We start from the raw sequence: 13,950 nt of genomic DNA on the forward strand, positions 1-13,950 counted from the left end.
GTTTCACAGTTCAAAACACAAAGCAAATAGAGCTCCATATTCCTTAGGATTTCTTGATTTTAAAGCCATGCAAAGACCTCTGTGCCGAGTTCCTGCTTCTACCAGACTGTTGTTGTGACCATAAAAAAAAAGGACTTTTAAAATAAAGAAAAATCTTCATTAAACATAAAATCTTGCTAGCAAAACAGACATATATGAATATCATTTGCTCATGCAAATCCTCTTCTCTGACTATCAAAAGCAATGTTTTGGAAAAGGGACAGCCATTAAATGTTTCTAGGAAACCTGAGTTCTTGGATCTAATTTAGTAGAAGACATTGTAAAACAACCCTTTCATTTCCTCAGTTCTAGTTTCTTAACTCTGTGTGTTACGAGAAATCAGTATTGATGAGATCAACCAACCAGTTTTGAAGCTATTTTTAGTATAACTAATTGCAGTTGTAAATAATCTAAAATAAGTAAAATCAAATACTAAATTACATATTCAAGAACTGACAGATTTACTCATCAGAAAGAAAACAGTTCAGTTAAAATATTTTTCCATCATCTGTCAATTTAGAATTGCATTTAAATGTATTCTATCTAACACATTGGTTAGACTCTACAGACAGGCTTGCTCATTTTTTTCTTTTAACCTTTTATTTTTAGTAAGTAATACTATATATAAGTGATACACATTTTTGTTCTCTGAATAATTGGATTCTGAAAATGGCATTCTATTAAAAAGGGGATCTAAGCTGTTTACGATTGCTTCTCAGCAAGGAATTTTAACAAAAATGTTAGTTTTTTCTCCATTATGCGTCTAAGAACTTCCTTTAAAAAAGCAGCCACAATATTCTTTATCAACTGAGAAACATTAAGATATGCATATGGTATTAGTGTGATTAGAGATAATGTATTAGCATATGGGAAATTAGGAAGAAAGTAGAGTGGGAGGAAAAAGAATATCTTTGTGTTTATATTATATATTATATTTATATTGCATTTATATTAGCAAAATTTCCATTGATCTGATCAACACTTGAGTGCTGCCAGAAAAAGAAAGAGCTATTTGATTGAAGCTATTTGATTTGAAGCTATCGACTTCTAAATAGGCAAAACTTTACACGTGTAGTTTAGGATTAGAGCAGCAACATCTTTTACTAAGGGGTAATTCAATAAAGGTCTCAGCTTCCAGAACTACGGAACTAAACTTTTTTCCTTTTCTTTTTCTTCTTAAGCCTAACTCAGACCATTTCATCAGCAGGGGATGTACGATACAGGAAAATCTGAGACGGCAGATTCAACTTTTATTTTGTAATGGTAGAGCGTAAATTTTTCCTAAAGCAAATACTACACAATGTTCCAGATATATTTCACTACTAGATGCCATAACTTGGTTTTCAGAGCTAAGCAGTATTATATTTCCAGTGACAGTGCTTTGATTATATTGAATAAATATTCAGTTAAGAATATTCAGAGTTAAATATTTTTAGAGGATTTTTAATTAAATGTTACACAATTATGCAAGGCTGTTCTGTTTAAGGTCACCAAGAATTCTGTCCAAAAAAATGGCTAAATCACAAATAAGAGCTTCAACTTCACAGAAACAGTATGCAGGGAGACACAAGGGAAGAGCCATCCATCCAAACAAAATGCAAGATGTAGACTGTGTGAATGTGACTTGTCATGTTAGAAATGTTGGGGACAGAATTCTGACTAGTAAATGAGTGAAGATCATGAGATAGTTTCAAGCATTAGGAGTTCTCACCCCCAAAATGGCAATGTTCTTTAACACCAAAAGTACTGTTGAAATAATGCATTCGTTACAGCTGCTTCTATGACAACAGGTTACATTTAGAACAAAATCTCTTTTTCCTTAGAAGATTCCCTATATTACAGACCAAGTTTTTATTGTATGTTGGTTGGGATGTCTGACGTGCTTCTCAGAAGTCCATAAAATTACATACAGCTCATCGTACTATTGAACTGTAATGACTTATGATCAACAGAGCATCTTCCATTCATGAATACTGAAATCATATTCAGAACATGTTAATCATTCCTGCTAAAGTCAAAATGTATAACACTCTTGTAATTGAAACATTACCTTAGCTATTAAATATCACTGCTGAAGTAATGAAATTATAAAATAAAAAACTGTGTTAAACAGCTGTTTTTCTTTTTTTTTTTTTTTTTTGAATAAGCATTTAAATTTCTTACTGGAAGAAGGAAGGTAGACAGGTACAAAGAGGTAAAACTTGTCCTTGTTACTTTTATTCAAAGCTAGTCTGTATTTAATACACAAAGTTTACTTTGCCTTTTTTTTTTTTAAATATACACAACATAGTGACAATCTTAAAAAAATTACTGAACGCTTTCACCAAAAAAAAAAAAATACTTTGAATGAGATCCTGTCTTTAGCCTTTCCATCCCTCTTTTCTTCCACTCATACAGAGGCAATGAGTTATTTATTTAAAACAAAAAGTAAAACAAAGGCAATTTTCACTTTGCAGGTTGTAAAAATATAGTTAAAAGCATATGGATGAGCTCCTTTGGGTAGTTAATATTTTTCAGCCTTTGATTGTGCAACTGCAAGCAAATACAAAGCAGAACAGGGTTACCCATTAGGAAGGGGGGCAGGCTGTTAGCAGGGTTGCTCCTATTCCAGACACAAGAGATAAGGGAGGGGGAGGAGCGAAGGAATGGAAAGGACACATTCTTCTCTTCTTGAAACATACTTTCCATTTGTTTCTGAAGCAAGTTCTCAAAGTAGGAAAAAAAAAAAGTGTGGATACATGAAATATAAACAACAGCATCTCTCTGCCAAATACATGTCATTACTGCAATGCAATCCAAGTAGAGAAATTAAACAAACTTATAAAGGCAACGAGGGACAAACCTTTACAGCTCCTAGCTGCTCTTTCCTAAATCTTTCCAAAGGTTTGATCAGAGTTTCAGTAACACTGAGTGCCTAAAGGAAAAAAAAAAGCATGGGTTAGGTTTCTGTAGCCGGACTGACAAGTCAGTTCAGCATCAGCGATAAAAAGAAAAAAGCAAGCAAGCTCTGGTTTAAAATAAAGAAAAGCATGCAAGTTAGGAGTCTTAAGTCTTAACTCAAAAAAAATCACATCTCTGAGTTCATTCAAGCTTTCAAAATTTCTATCACTTATTTCAATCCACTGTCAGGAAAATTAAATCTAAAACAAATGCAGAAATTTCAGAAATTTAGAGGCTGCAGCCAAACTGCAATTGCTTTACTTGTGCCAGTCCTGCAGATCAGGTTGACGGTCTCAACGACTGAACACCAGAATGAGACACAGGACAAATGATTTTCATTTGGGGACACAAAAATTTCTGCAACAAGAAACACTACAAACAACGGCAGAATGGACTACTGAGTAGCAAATAATAAGCTTTTAACACACAGCTGAAGCCATTAGGCATTGATACATATATTTCCAAATATTTACATTTAATTACATTAAGAAAACCTTAATTTAACCTAAGTTGTAAAATCAAGAGGTGCAAAGTTAAGAAACAAGAGGTTTAGTTGACTGGGTGAGCAGCCACCAGTGCGCTTACAATAAAACAGCCTCATAGCCATACTAAAGGGAAACAAAAAGGACACAATATGCCATTATAAGACAGAAAACTGTAGCTTATTAGATCTGGCCAGCAAACACAGTTTCTAGTTCACAGGAAATTTCACTGGAGATGGAGCAGGGTTGAGTTTGGGTTTGGTGCAAACAAGACTTAAAGTTTTAAAAATGTTTGAAATTTCAGCAAAGGTTGGAACTTCTTGAACACAACAGCAGCACGGAAAACATGGCAAGAGCGTCAGAGGTGTGGAGGAGCAGGTGGGGTCCTTTTGGTCCCAAGCAGACCCACAGAGTAAATCGTGCCCAGGACTGGGTTATCACAGCCTCGGGCTGAGCTGCCAGGAGTCCAGGCAGAACTCCCTGGAAGCCCAACTTAGATACAACAGAAGGCTTTCTCTCTCTTCCCCCCCTAGCACCCCCCCCTTCAAATGTGAAAAGTTTCAGATAAAACATTGCAGGCTTAAACCAGCCTTCTGGAACACTTTTGAAAAGCTCTTATCATAAAACACAAGAGGGATCTATTAGAGATCTGGCACAACTGCACATCTGAATAGCACTGTCTGCTCCCACCCACCCCCAGAGCCATGCAGGGATTACTGTAGGAGTCATCCTGCCAATTCACTGTAACCAGAGCAACCCAGATTTTTAAACAGCCACAGCAGCATGCTAACCTATGCAGCTAACTGGAAACCCAAATATCTGGCAAGTCTGGGCCAAACTGCATGTTGCACAGTCATCCATACAACAGGTAATTCCTAACTTCAGAGCACTTCTTCTCATGGCCCAAACTTTTTCCTTCTGCATCCATTTCCTGATTTTCTCAAAAATACTTAAATCACCCTTCACGGGAGCAAAAGAAAAAGGAAATCTGACAATTTTGTCTTCCAAAAGTGTAGAGCAGCACCAGGCTAACGACGAGACAAGAGACCCTTGCGTGGAGCTGGAGGGTGGGGGAAGGACAACACAGCAACTTCTGCCACGTCTCCAGCCCAGCGAAGAGATATCCTGAAGAGTTCATCCCAAGGCTTTGGCAATGCTCCTGGCAGCTGGAGAACCATTCGTTCCCTGAGCTGCCTCCGCTCCCACTGAAAGAGAGCCAGGGCAGCCAAATGCCCCAAACAGGAGCTGAACTGTGGTTCTAGGAAGGATTTAGCCCACCTCGCAGCCTGTGCACATACATCCTAACTACTCAAGCAGTTACCAACAGTCTCCAGGGCAGTTTTTAGGATACTCAGGTTTTTCAAATTTTGTCAGGCTCCCAAAACTTTCCTGGAAATTCTTAGGGGCTGAAGGGAAACAGCAATTTGGATTTATAATTGGATCAAGCACCAGAAACCATCTCCTGGGACACAGCAGAAGTGCCTGAGGACTGAAGGATCTCTCTTTGCTGACCGCAAGCATTCTCACAAGTCAGAGTGGAGAACTGCTCGCGGAAATCACAGAACAGTCCTTCTATATTGGAAAACTTTAAGAAGTTTAAATTGTTTCTGCCAGTTTCCTCTATACTGACAAAGTGAGGGAGAAAGCTATGAGGCCTCCTCAGAGCAAAACTCAGAGAGGATGATGCTAGCTGCCAGGATGTAAGAGCACCACGGTTAGTGGAATCACTTAAAAGCATTTAAAGGTAGCAACTGAGCACTTTCAGAAGGTTAAAAACAAGTATCTAGTGACAAGTTATTTATAAGTTGCTTGAACTTTTATACAAAAAAAGTGAAACCTAAGATCAACAGGTAGCGAATGCATGCTGAACATGAAGTCCGAGTCAAAGAAAACCATAGCACCTTGATGTAACAGAAAGAAGAAAAAAAAAAAAAGGAAAAAAAAACCACACAGAAAAGGCTGTGGTTTATAAACCAGCAGGGCTGGCTGCAAATCACTTGGTCTGCTACACTCTTGTGCAGCATTAACCATGGGAACCACCACTGGAATTTGTTTGAAGCAGAAAATAATCTTTAAATCAAAATGGGATGTTCCCTCAGCGACTGCCAACAAACAGAGATTCCACTGCTGCCAGTGGTATTATAAGCGAGTAACTCTTTCATTAAAAGCAAAACAAGCCTCCTCTCTTTCCAAAAAAGACGTTTCTCATTTTGCTCAACTTAAACTTTTGTTAACAGATGCCTCTTCAGCAGAATTTTGCCTGCCATACAGGTATTTATGATTTGTCACCCTCTCTGCTTTCTGTGTCTGGGTTAAACAAAGGGGCTCTTCAGTATTTCTTGATGAAGTGGGATTTTGTAGATCTTCGGTCATTCTCATGGAGCTTCATACCAGGCCCATACATAAAAATGTAAGAGGAATATCTCCTCCTCACTGAAATGAGCACATATGTGAGTTTATATGTGTATAAAAGGAAACTGTCAACCAAGACATGACTGGTAAATTTAATGGTGAATTACAGAGCTGTTCTTCTGACTACTAGAAATAAAAACAAAGTTCATAATCAAAATATGCACCATACTAGATTAAACAGGGAGGCATTCGCACTGTTTTCCAATACTTAGAATCCAGCGCTTGTCATGAAAAGCTACAAAAAGATGTGTACTTATTTATAGAACAAAAACATTATTTACACTACTATTCATTGTTAACTTTATTTATAACTTGGGAACGCAAAACAACACTTTTTTTTTCTTTTTTCTTTTTTTAAACGATGGATAACAGAACAGTAGACAAAAAAAGTAAAATTCTCCCAGTAAAAGGAAATAAGCTACGGATTCACTTGAATATATTTTTCATTATCACTTGCACCTTCCTTAAGAAGTAGGACCATGTTAAAATGTAAAATTTCCAAGAAAAGTTATATTAGACATTTAAGGTAAATTACACATTCCTTCCTCTTTCAACTTCTGTTTTGACTCTCAAATTAATTTTCCTCCCTCTACTCCTCTAATCCTGGCAGATTATGATGATAGGTACGGACTATTTAAAAGGCACCAAAAAAATCTTTTTTTTTCTTTATCTCTCTGATATATCCAAACCTACCTGGAAGGAATATATACTCAATTTTAAAATCTGGCAGGCAAACTATGGTAAGTGTAAGTCATAAGTTAATCAATATAAAGAGGTCATGTCTCAGGTAACAGTATCTTAACCAGCTTTATGAATGTCAAAGTCTCAAGAATGCTTTAAGAAATGTTTAACCCAACGGGCACACGTGCCTCGGGCAGACAGTCTGAAACTGCTTCTGCCACTCCTGTTCTATTTGCTGCACCTATGGAAAGGTCAAAGAATCAACTTAACTTGAACATAAATCTGGCAACAGCAGTAAAAAAAAAAAAAAAAATCATCATTGCCATCATCATCTCAGATCACTGTATCCAACATTTCCAACAACATCTTAAAGCAGGCTTTCAGCTTTGTGTATACCTCCTACTTTCAGATGCCTTTACAAAACTTCATCTGCTCAGGCAGAGAAGTTGTACAGAATGGTGATAATCCCGACTTTTCCAGCTCCATGTATTTCAAAAGAAATAAGTAACAGATTGCAGACTAAGGGGCCCAAACCAACATTTCCTAGAGCAGCCCACCAAGGCACAAACTAAATCCATTAGCAAGTGCGTTTACAGCTGCTTGCTACTTCAGCAGTCAAGTCAACAAGATCCAACAGGTAACTTACCAGTCAGTGCCAGTCCACAAGATGATTCCATTTAGCCTGTCACTTCTTCCCGTCTCAGACAAGGTGGGACTATAGCTGTTTAGGGAAAAACTGTTTCCCCAAACACCTCCTCCTATGCACTGTAACCTGACAAGACAGCACCATCCACCAGCATTCAATGCTCCTCATGCTTTCTCACCCCCCTGCAGCAGGCAGGAGCAGTCTGCCTAAGCTCCCACTCCCCTTGCAGGCACAACCAGGCTTGTCTTGCAGAGGAGGAAGGCTGCTTGCGTGGGCTGTAAAGGAGCATCAATCCACAAGAGCTGTCCCAGAAGCAAAGTCCAGCCCCGGTGGCTACAAAGACTAGACCAACCTAAATTAATTAAAATTTGTTTTGCTTATCAGACAAGTGCAACAGCGGCCTCCCAGCTTTCATCCTAAAAATGTCCTTAGACCTTCCTTTACTGGAAGAACTGGAAATTACACATTGCTCATCAATAACTATGGTGGTGAGGTAAATATGTATGCTGACTCTCCTCCATTCTGAATCTAAGCATTCTCCCAGACGAGACAGGTTTACTGAGAAACAAAAAAAACAAAAAAAAACCAACCAACCAAACAAACAAAAAGCCATAAACATACACCTTGCTGCAGACTGCACAGCAACACAGGAGTGCCAAGTTCCCAATTCTCATCCCAGGAACTGGAATGCAGATTAGATGCCAAACAGAAAAGAGGAGTTTAAGTTTCCCAGTGTGCCGACTGGAAAGATTTATTTGTAGACAGGGGCAGGACTGTTTCTCTCGACAAAGCAAAGCAGGAGGCCGCCAGTCAGTAGGGCAGAGCTCATGAAACTGAGCAAGTGTCAATGAAACTAGATCTGGGAAGGAAGTTTTGCCCTACTCAGTGCAACAGAGAACGCGGAAAGGAAGACATACCTAGCAGTGATTCAAGAACAAAGTAGTTAACACTGCTGCTAAATAAAGAAATTTACTTTCTAATACAGAAATTTACTACCTACAGCTGCACTTCTGCTTACAGAGGATATGGCTCTTCTGTGTTTTTCCTAAGAAAGTGCAATATTCAGCCTAATAAAAAAGCTGATTCTGATACCTCCAATGTTGGGGCAGAGGGGAATATATGTAAAAATTTTTTCCTCCAAAAAGCTTTCCTGCTTCACATAATGATTTGTTAGTGAAATTTCTCAAAGCCTTAAGATCTACGCCCGAAACCCTGTATTATGTAACTTTGCAGATAAAGTTCCACTACTGAGGACATCAGATGTTACTTGCGAAGCCTCAATCCCTATTCTTTCTTTTCCCATGAGAACATGATTTGCTCTTACTGTTACACGAATGTGCTCCCAGTTAGTTGCACAGCCAACTCTCCTGCCAGTATGCCCTGCAGATAGAGTAGCATATCTCTCTAACCGCTTCTCAGCGCTGGTTTTGTATTTAACCGGAGCACTGATGATTGCACTCAGTGCGACCCACACCCAAAACTCATTTGTTTGTTTTCAAAGACAAGTTTTCTTCTTGTAAGTGTGTCTGGATTTTCTCACTGCTCTAGAGCTTTCCCTGGAGCTTTACAATCTTAAATAATGAAAGACCCTCAGCCACACACTGGGACTACAAACACGGGTGTTTGAGTGTTTTGGGTTTTAGAAGGACTGGAGTCTATAGACTGAAGGATTTTTAAGGGTGTCTCATAGCACATTAATACTTATGTGTCTTATACTCCTGCATGTGTGCAGAAGCTATAAAAAAGAAGTGACGTCCATTCCTCTGCGTTCATTTGCTGTGGAGGAAGCCATCGGGTAACAAAAGTCAGGTGGACGGATATATCTGTCTTGGATACAATCTATTTTGTACATTTCTGAGATGCCAGGAGGCACCTGTAACGAAACAAATCACCTTCATCTTAGGTGTTCCAGAAAACTACCCCCGGGGTTTGGTAAGACAACGGCAACTTTCTCAAATTGTTCCAGGGGAATTTCCTAGACCATCGGTCCACTGCCCCCCAAGCCGCGATGCAGGCAGGCTCCTGTGCTTTGCACTTTCTAGCTCTTTTAAAAGCAGCAGCTTTGGCTTACAGAGAATATACTAGCAGGACTTCTGAATCCCTCCTTCTAGCCAAAGGTTATTTCCTGTTCAGTGGAAGTTTATGAAGAATCTAAATGACAGACAGCTAGAAATGCCTCCTGTGACATATCTGCTATGCTGTGCTCTGCTCTGAAAGACTGTTTGCATTGATTCACTTGCCATGAAACTGCTGGTCTCAAAAATTAATTGGCATCATAAGCAGACAGTACAAACAAAAAATTATTTCACTTTTTTTAAAAAGAGAATTAAATTAAGACAGTAGCTTTTAATAAAGATTACTTACTAAAAGCTATTTAATAGACCTGGCTTTTGAATAAGTTCATTCTTATGAAATACATTCCACCTCAAAGAGAAAAATACTACAAATAACAATAAACATAACAAATAGGAAAAGAAATAGAGAGAGACAGAGTTTCACAAACACAGACACACAAACAACAAATCAGCTTTTCCCCATGCGAAGTGGAGGAAAGCTGTGGGTAACCCCTCCAAAGACAGAGCTTCCCTTAGCAAACCCAATACGCAAGAGCTGAACAGTGTGACACACCAGAACATTGGCATGGTTCTCGTACAAGCAGAGAATCACTTCCAGTCCACGCTTTGAAATCAGCGGTCGTATAAAGATCTTGACAAAGCAAAAAGGCTGCTCAGGAAAGGAAATAGTATAATGCCCATTCTCTTTGTTCATGGCAAAGCTCAGCACTCAGCAAAAAGATGCCACTGAAAGGCAAGGAATCCAACAGCGAACAACGGCTTCAGTGTTCAGTCAAGAATGAACTGCTCGATTATTATCAGCACTGTCCTCCACAAGAAACAGTGATGTTATTAACAACCAGCAAAATCCAAACTGGTGACAGTTTTACAATGCAAATTCCAAACATTTCCCATTGATGAAATAACAGAATGAAAATTCTCTACTGAGTTATGTTGATGCATGCGAGACCACAAAATTATCTTGCAGAGGAAGCTAGTGGTAACAGAACTTTTCAGCCATATTCACTCAGAGGTGGGAGGAACACACCCAGAACTGGCTTTGTACTTTTTTTCCATTGTATAGACAACAGTCACCTTTATTTTATAGATTAATGTGCACAAGTTCATATGTAAATCATAAAACAATTTCAGAAGACTGTATACAACATTCAAAAATAAACAAATTATAAATCAAACATTCAATGTCAGGAATCACCAAAATGTAAGAGATGTCCCTGAAGTAGTCTTAATTCCACATTTGTGTTCCATATTCCAATAATTATATGATTGCCATCTGGCCTCATACCACGCAGAGGAAAAGTGAAGGCTGGGCAATGAGATACGGCAGCAATTGTTCTGCTTGTTTCTAAAACTGGGAAATGTTTTATTAAATTGGACAATTTGCAGAAAGGAAAAAAAGGATCTAGGTCCTGTGATTAAGGTAGTCAAAAGCTGTTTCTGAGAAATGCCGTTTTATCTGTGTCTCTAACTCTGCATCTGAGATGTTCAATATGCTGTCGGCAGCCTAATTTTTCAGAAGTGGTCATCAATTATGTCTCTTCCACTGTCTTGGCAGATATATTTAGCAGTCTGTGCTGTCAGTGGACTTAACAGGATCTGAACATACAGAGTGCTATATAATGACATGAACTTATTGAACAGATCTTGAATGCATCTTACATCCAAAACTATTGGATTTTTTTCTTTTTTACCCTAAATCAGTGAGTAAACTGATTGCTCCTTCACACAGATTTCTTCGGATTACTGTGAAGATAGATTAAGATTTATGAACCCTTAAACACCCATGTGCAGAGGACCAAAGAAAAGCTCAGAAAAATTAATACCACCATCTTCCACCAGAGTAGGAACAATGTAAACTAAATGCAGAGAGTCACTGAACAAAAGGTAGTAATAAGCTATTCATTAACACTATGTTTTAAGTGAGCACTTAACCTGTGAAATAAATACTCATGCACTTAAATACTTCATGACAAGAGGTAAGTATAAGTACATATTTGCACAGATTGTTTAAATTCTACCTTTAACCTTTTGAGTGTATGCCTTTGAACCTTAACAACTTCTTTTAACTTGGGAAACCACAACTGGGAAACCTCTCCCCCTCTTTTTTCTTTTTTCCTTTTTTTTAAGAGGAAGAAGAAGAGGAAAGAATAAAATAGTGACTTCACTGATATATTTCTTTAAAAATCCATAGAGAAACAGTTCCTCATGTTCTTGATATATGCTGGGAATAATTCTGCTTTCAGAAAAATGCATTGGGAGAGATGTTATTTTGAATTTGATTCTGACAGTCTGGTAAAACTGACAAAGAATGCAAGAGGATTTTTGAGAGGCCATGACTGCAAAGATACCTGTGGCATAAGAACAACAGCCTTTCTTTTTTTGAAAGAAGAAAAAAGGGGGGGAAAAAAGTTCAAAAAATAACTATGTAGCATCTCTCCTCCAAAGACATCCGAAGGAACAGAAGTGTGCCAAAACTGTAGCAGGAAATAGAAGAGACCGTATCAAAACAAAACAGTGAGTTTATATTGCCTTGGGGAAATGACAGGAAACATAGTAAGGTGAATATAATTGTATCAGAAACCCTATTCAAAGAGAAATGCGATGGAGTAAAAAGGAAATACACAAGTACTTAGGGACAAAGTCAAAAGGCTAAGGCAAAAACATTTTATTTTGCAAGAGGCAAAGAATACACTAAAGAAAAGGGGTTCTTAATATGTATTTCAGAAAAGAGAGAGAAAGGAAGCTATAAAACCATTATTTAGCTGGAAAGAGAGTTAAAACAAACCAACAATTGACTGTAAGACAACAGCAGATTTTAATAATCGTCACAAAGGAAAAGTTCATTATAGCAAGCCATCTAACAAAGTGGGGAAGAAATGGATGTTAAAGAGAGAAAGGATTTCTTAAGAACAATTAGATGTATTCTTACATTATGCAACTGAAGAATTAACTGCATTCAAGTCAGAAGGGGCTTTGCTTTAGAGTAGTTGAGGAACTCAGCAAAGCAAACTAAAGAGAGAGGCAGCCAGGTCCCAGAGGATGGTAGAAGAGCAAACACAGCAGCAACTTAAAAGTGAGGGGAGGAGGAGAAAGCAGGAACTGAGAAAGTTACAGACCAGATGTAGCAACTCTGATATTCAAAAGTTCTGGAACACGCTACAGAATGTTAAAAGCCACTTTTAATTTAAGAACAACATCTAGTTTCCTTTTTGAGATCAGCACAGGAACCAATCTCCTCAATGAAGTCTTCAATGCTGACCCACACAACATTCTCAAAAGCAAAGGTGGCCACCTGGTCTTAACAAATAAACCACAGGAAGAATGAGAAAACAACATCCTGGTTGCAAAACTACCCTAAAAAATACTTGTTCAGCTAAGAGCACATTTCAAGCATCATATAGCAAACTACAACCAAGTTTCCTGCATGATCCAATTTTTGGTAGCAATTTATGGAGTGACCTACCAATAACTCCACCAGACTAACATATGTGTGGAGTGACATCAATCCAAGAGAAAATGTCAGTGCTTTCAGAAAGCAGGATTAAAAATAATTTTGTCATAAAAGACAGATGTTCTAAACTCAGTGCAATTAAATTGAATAAGGAAAAATACAGATGTAAAACATCACTTTGAAAGGATAACAGTGAAAATACTACTATGAAGGAAAAGTGATCAGTTTTTACTCCATGACTACTGTAGAAAAATTCCCAAAAAGTTCCCAGCTTAATTTGCAGTAAAGGAGACTTAGGATGGATATCAGGTGAAAAAATAGAAGAATAAACATCAGAGTAAAACCAGAGAAGTCCCTGGAACTTTTTTAAATAATAGGTTAGATTGGCACTCATCAGGGATCGTCTAGGTGTACATGACCCTGCTGCAAGTCACATCTCTGGCCGGGCTGCAGGCAAATGCAGCCAACTCACTCAGCCCTGGCATGGGAGTAAGCTAACCGAGCAGGGCATGAGAAACTACTAGACAGGACCCGAGAGATTGCTGGACACGGCCCCTAACTGTGAGTGAAGCCGACAAAAGTTACAGCCAGCGCCGTGAGGGGTGACTGGACTTTCAGCGTGGTTAAGGGAGAGTTACGTGAGAAACAGCTGACCTCCTGAAGGGCAGGACGGAGGACCTCCAGGGAGTGGAAGCGGGCACAGCCAGCACATCAGGGTGACCGCACCAGTGGTGCCAAGTACTGCTGAGATTACTGAGGGAGCAGTACAAGCGCTATCAAATTTGGTCATGATTTAGGCAAGACTGGAGTCAAGAGGGAAATCTAAATACAGCAGGCTTGTCATTCAGGAGAAGACTGGGATGGAGGAAGGGAGGTATGAAGGTGGTAAAAAGGAAGGTGAAGAAGGAGGAAAAGGGATAACAACCACAGGCGATCAGTACGTACCAGGTAGCCCCGCGCTGCTCATCAAATGAGGGCAGCCAGCGAAGCCTGTTGTTCTGAGCCCATCACAAGAATCAAACCTGCTTCTGTGGTCAGGAGAACTGGGGCTGGGAGGGAGGTTTGGTGCTCTCCCTGGCAAGCAGGAGAACGGCTAGGTAGTGCGACAGAGCGTCGCCATGTTGGTGCTTGTTTATCCCCAACCTTCTCCTACTAGCCTCGTGAAGTTCCCTTTCACCCTTGCACTTCCATGACACTTTTGTAATGTCAAAGGAGCAGAATGCA

At 38.9% G+C, this 13,950-nt stretch overlaps 1 protein-coding gene across 1 annotated transcript in view; it reads right to left on the minus strand.

The window, feature by feature from the left end:
• The window catches only part of ARHGAP10 (Rho GTPase activating protein 10), a 155,763-nt gene that overhangs the window by 92,963 nt on the left and 48,850 nt on the right, over nt 1-13,950 (minus strand). Inside the window, exon 4 of the mRNA XM_075150004.1 lies at nt 2,882-2,953. Coding sequence (XP_075006105.1) covers nt 2,882-2,953 — 72 coding nt within the window. The remainder of the gene's footprint in view (nt 1-2,881; nt 2,954-13,950) is intronic.

Source organism: Calonectris borealis, chromosome 4 (genome assembly GCF_964195595.1).
Source record: "Calonectris borealis chromosome 4, bCalBor7.hap1.2, whole genome shotgun sequence".
NCBI classification, from domain to species: Eukaryota; Metazoa; Chordata; class Aves; order Procellariiformes; family Procellariidae; genus Calonectris; species Calonectris borealis.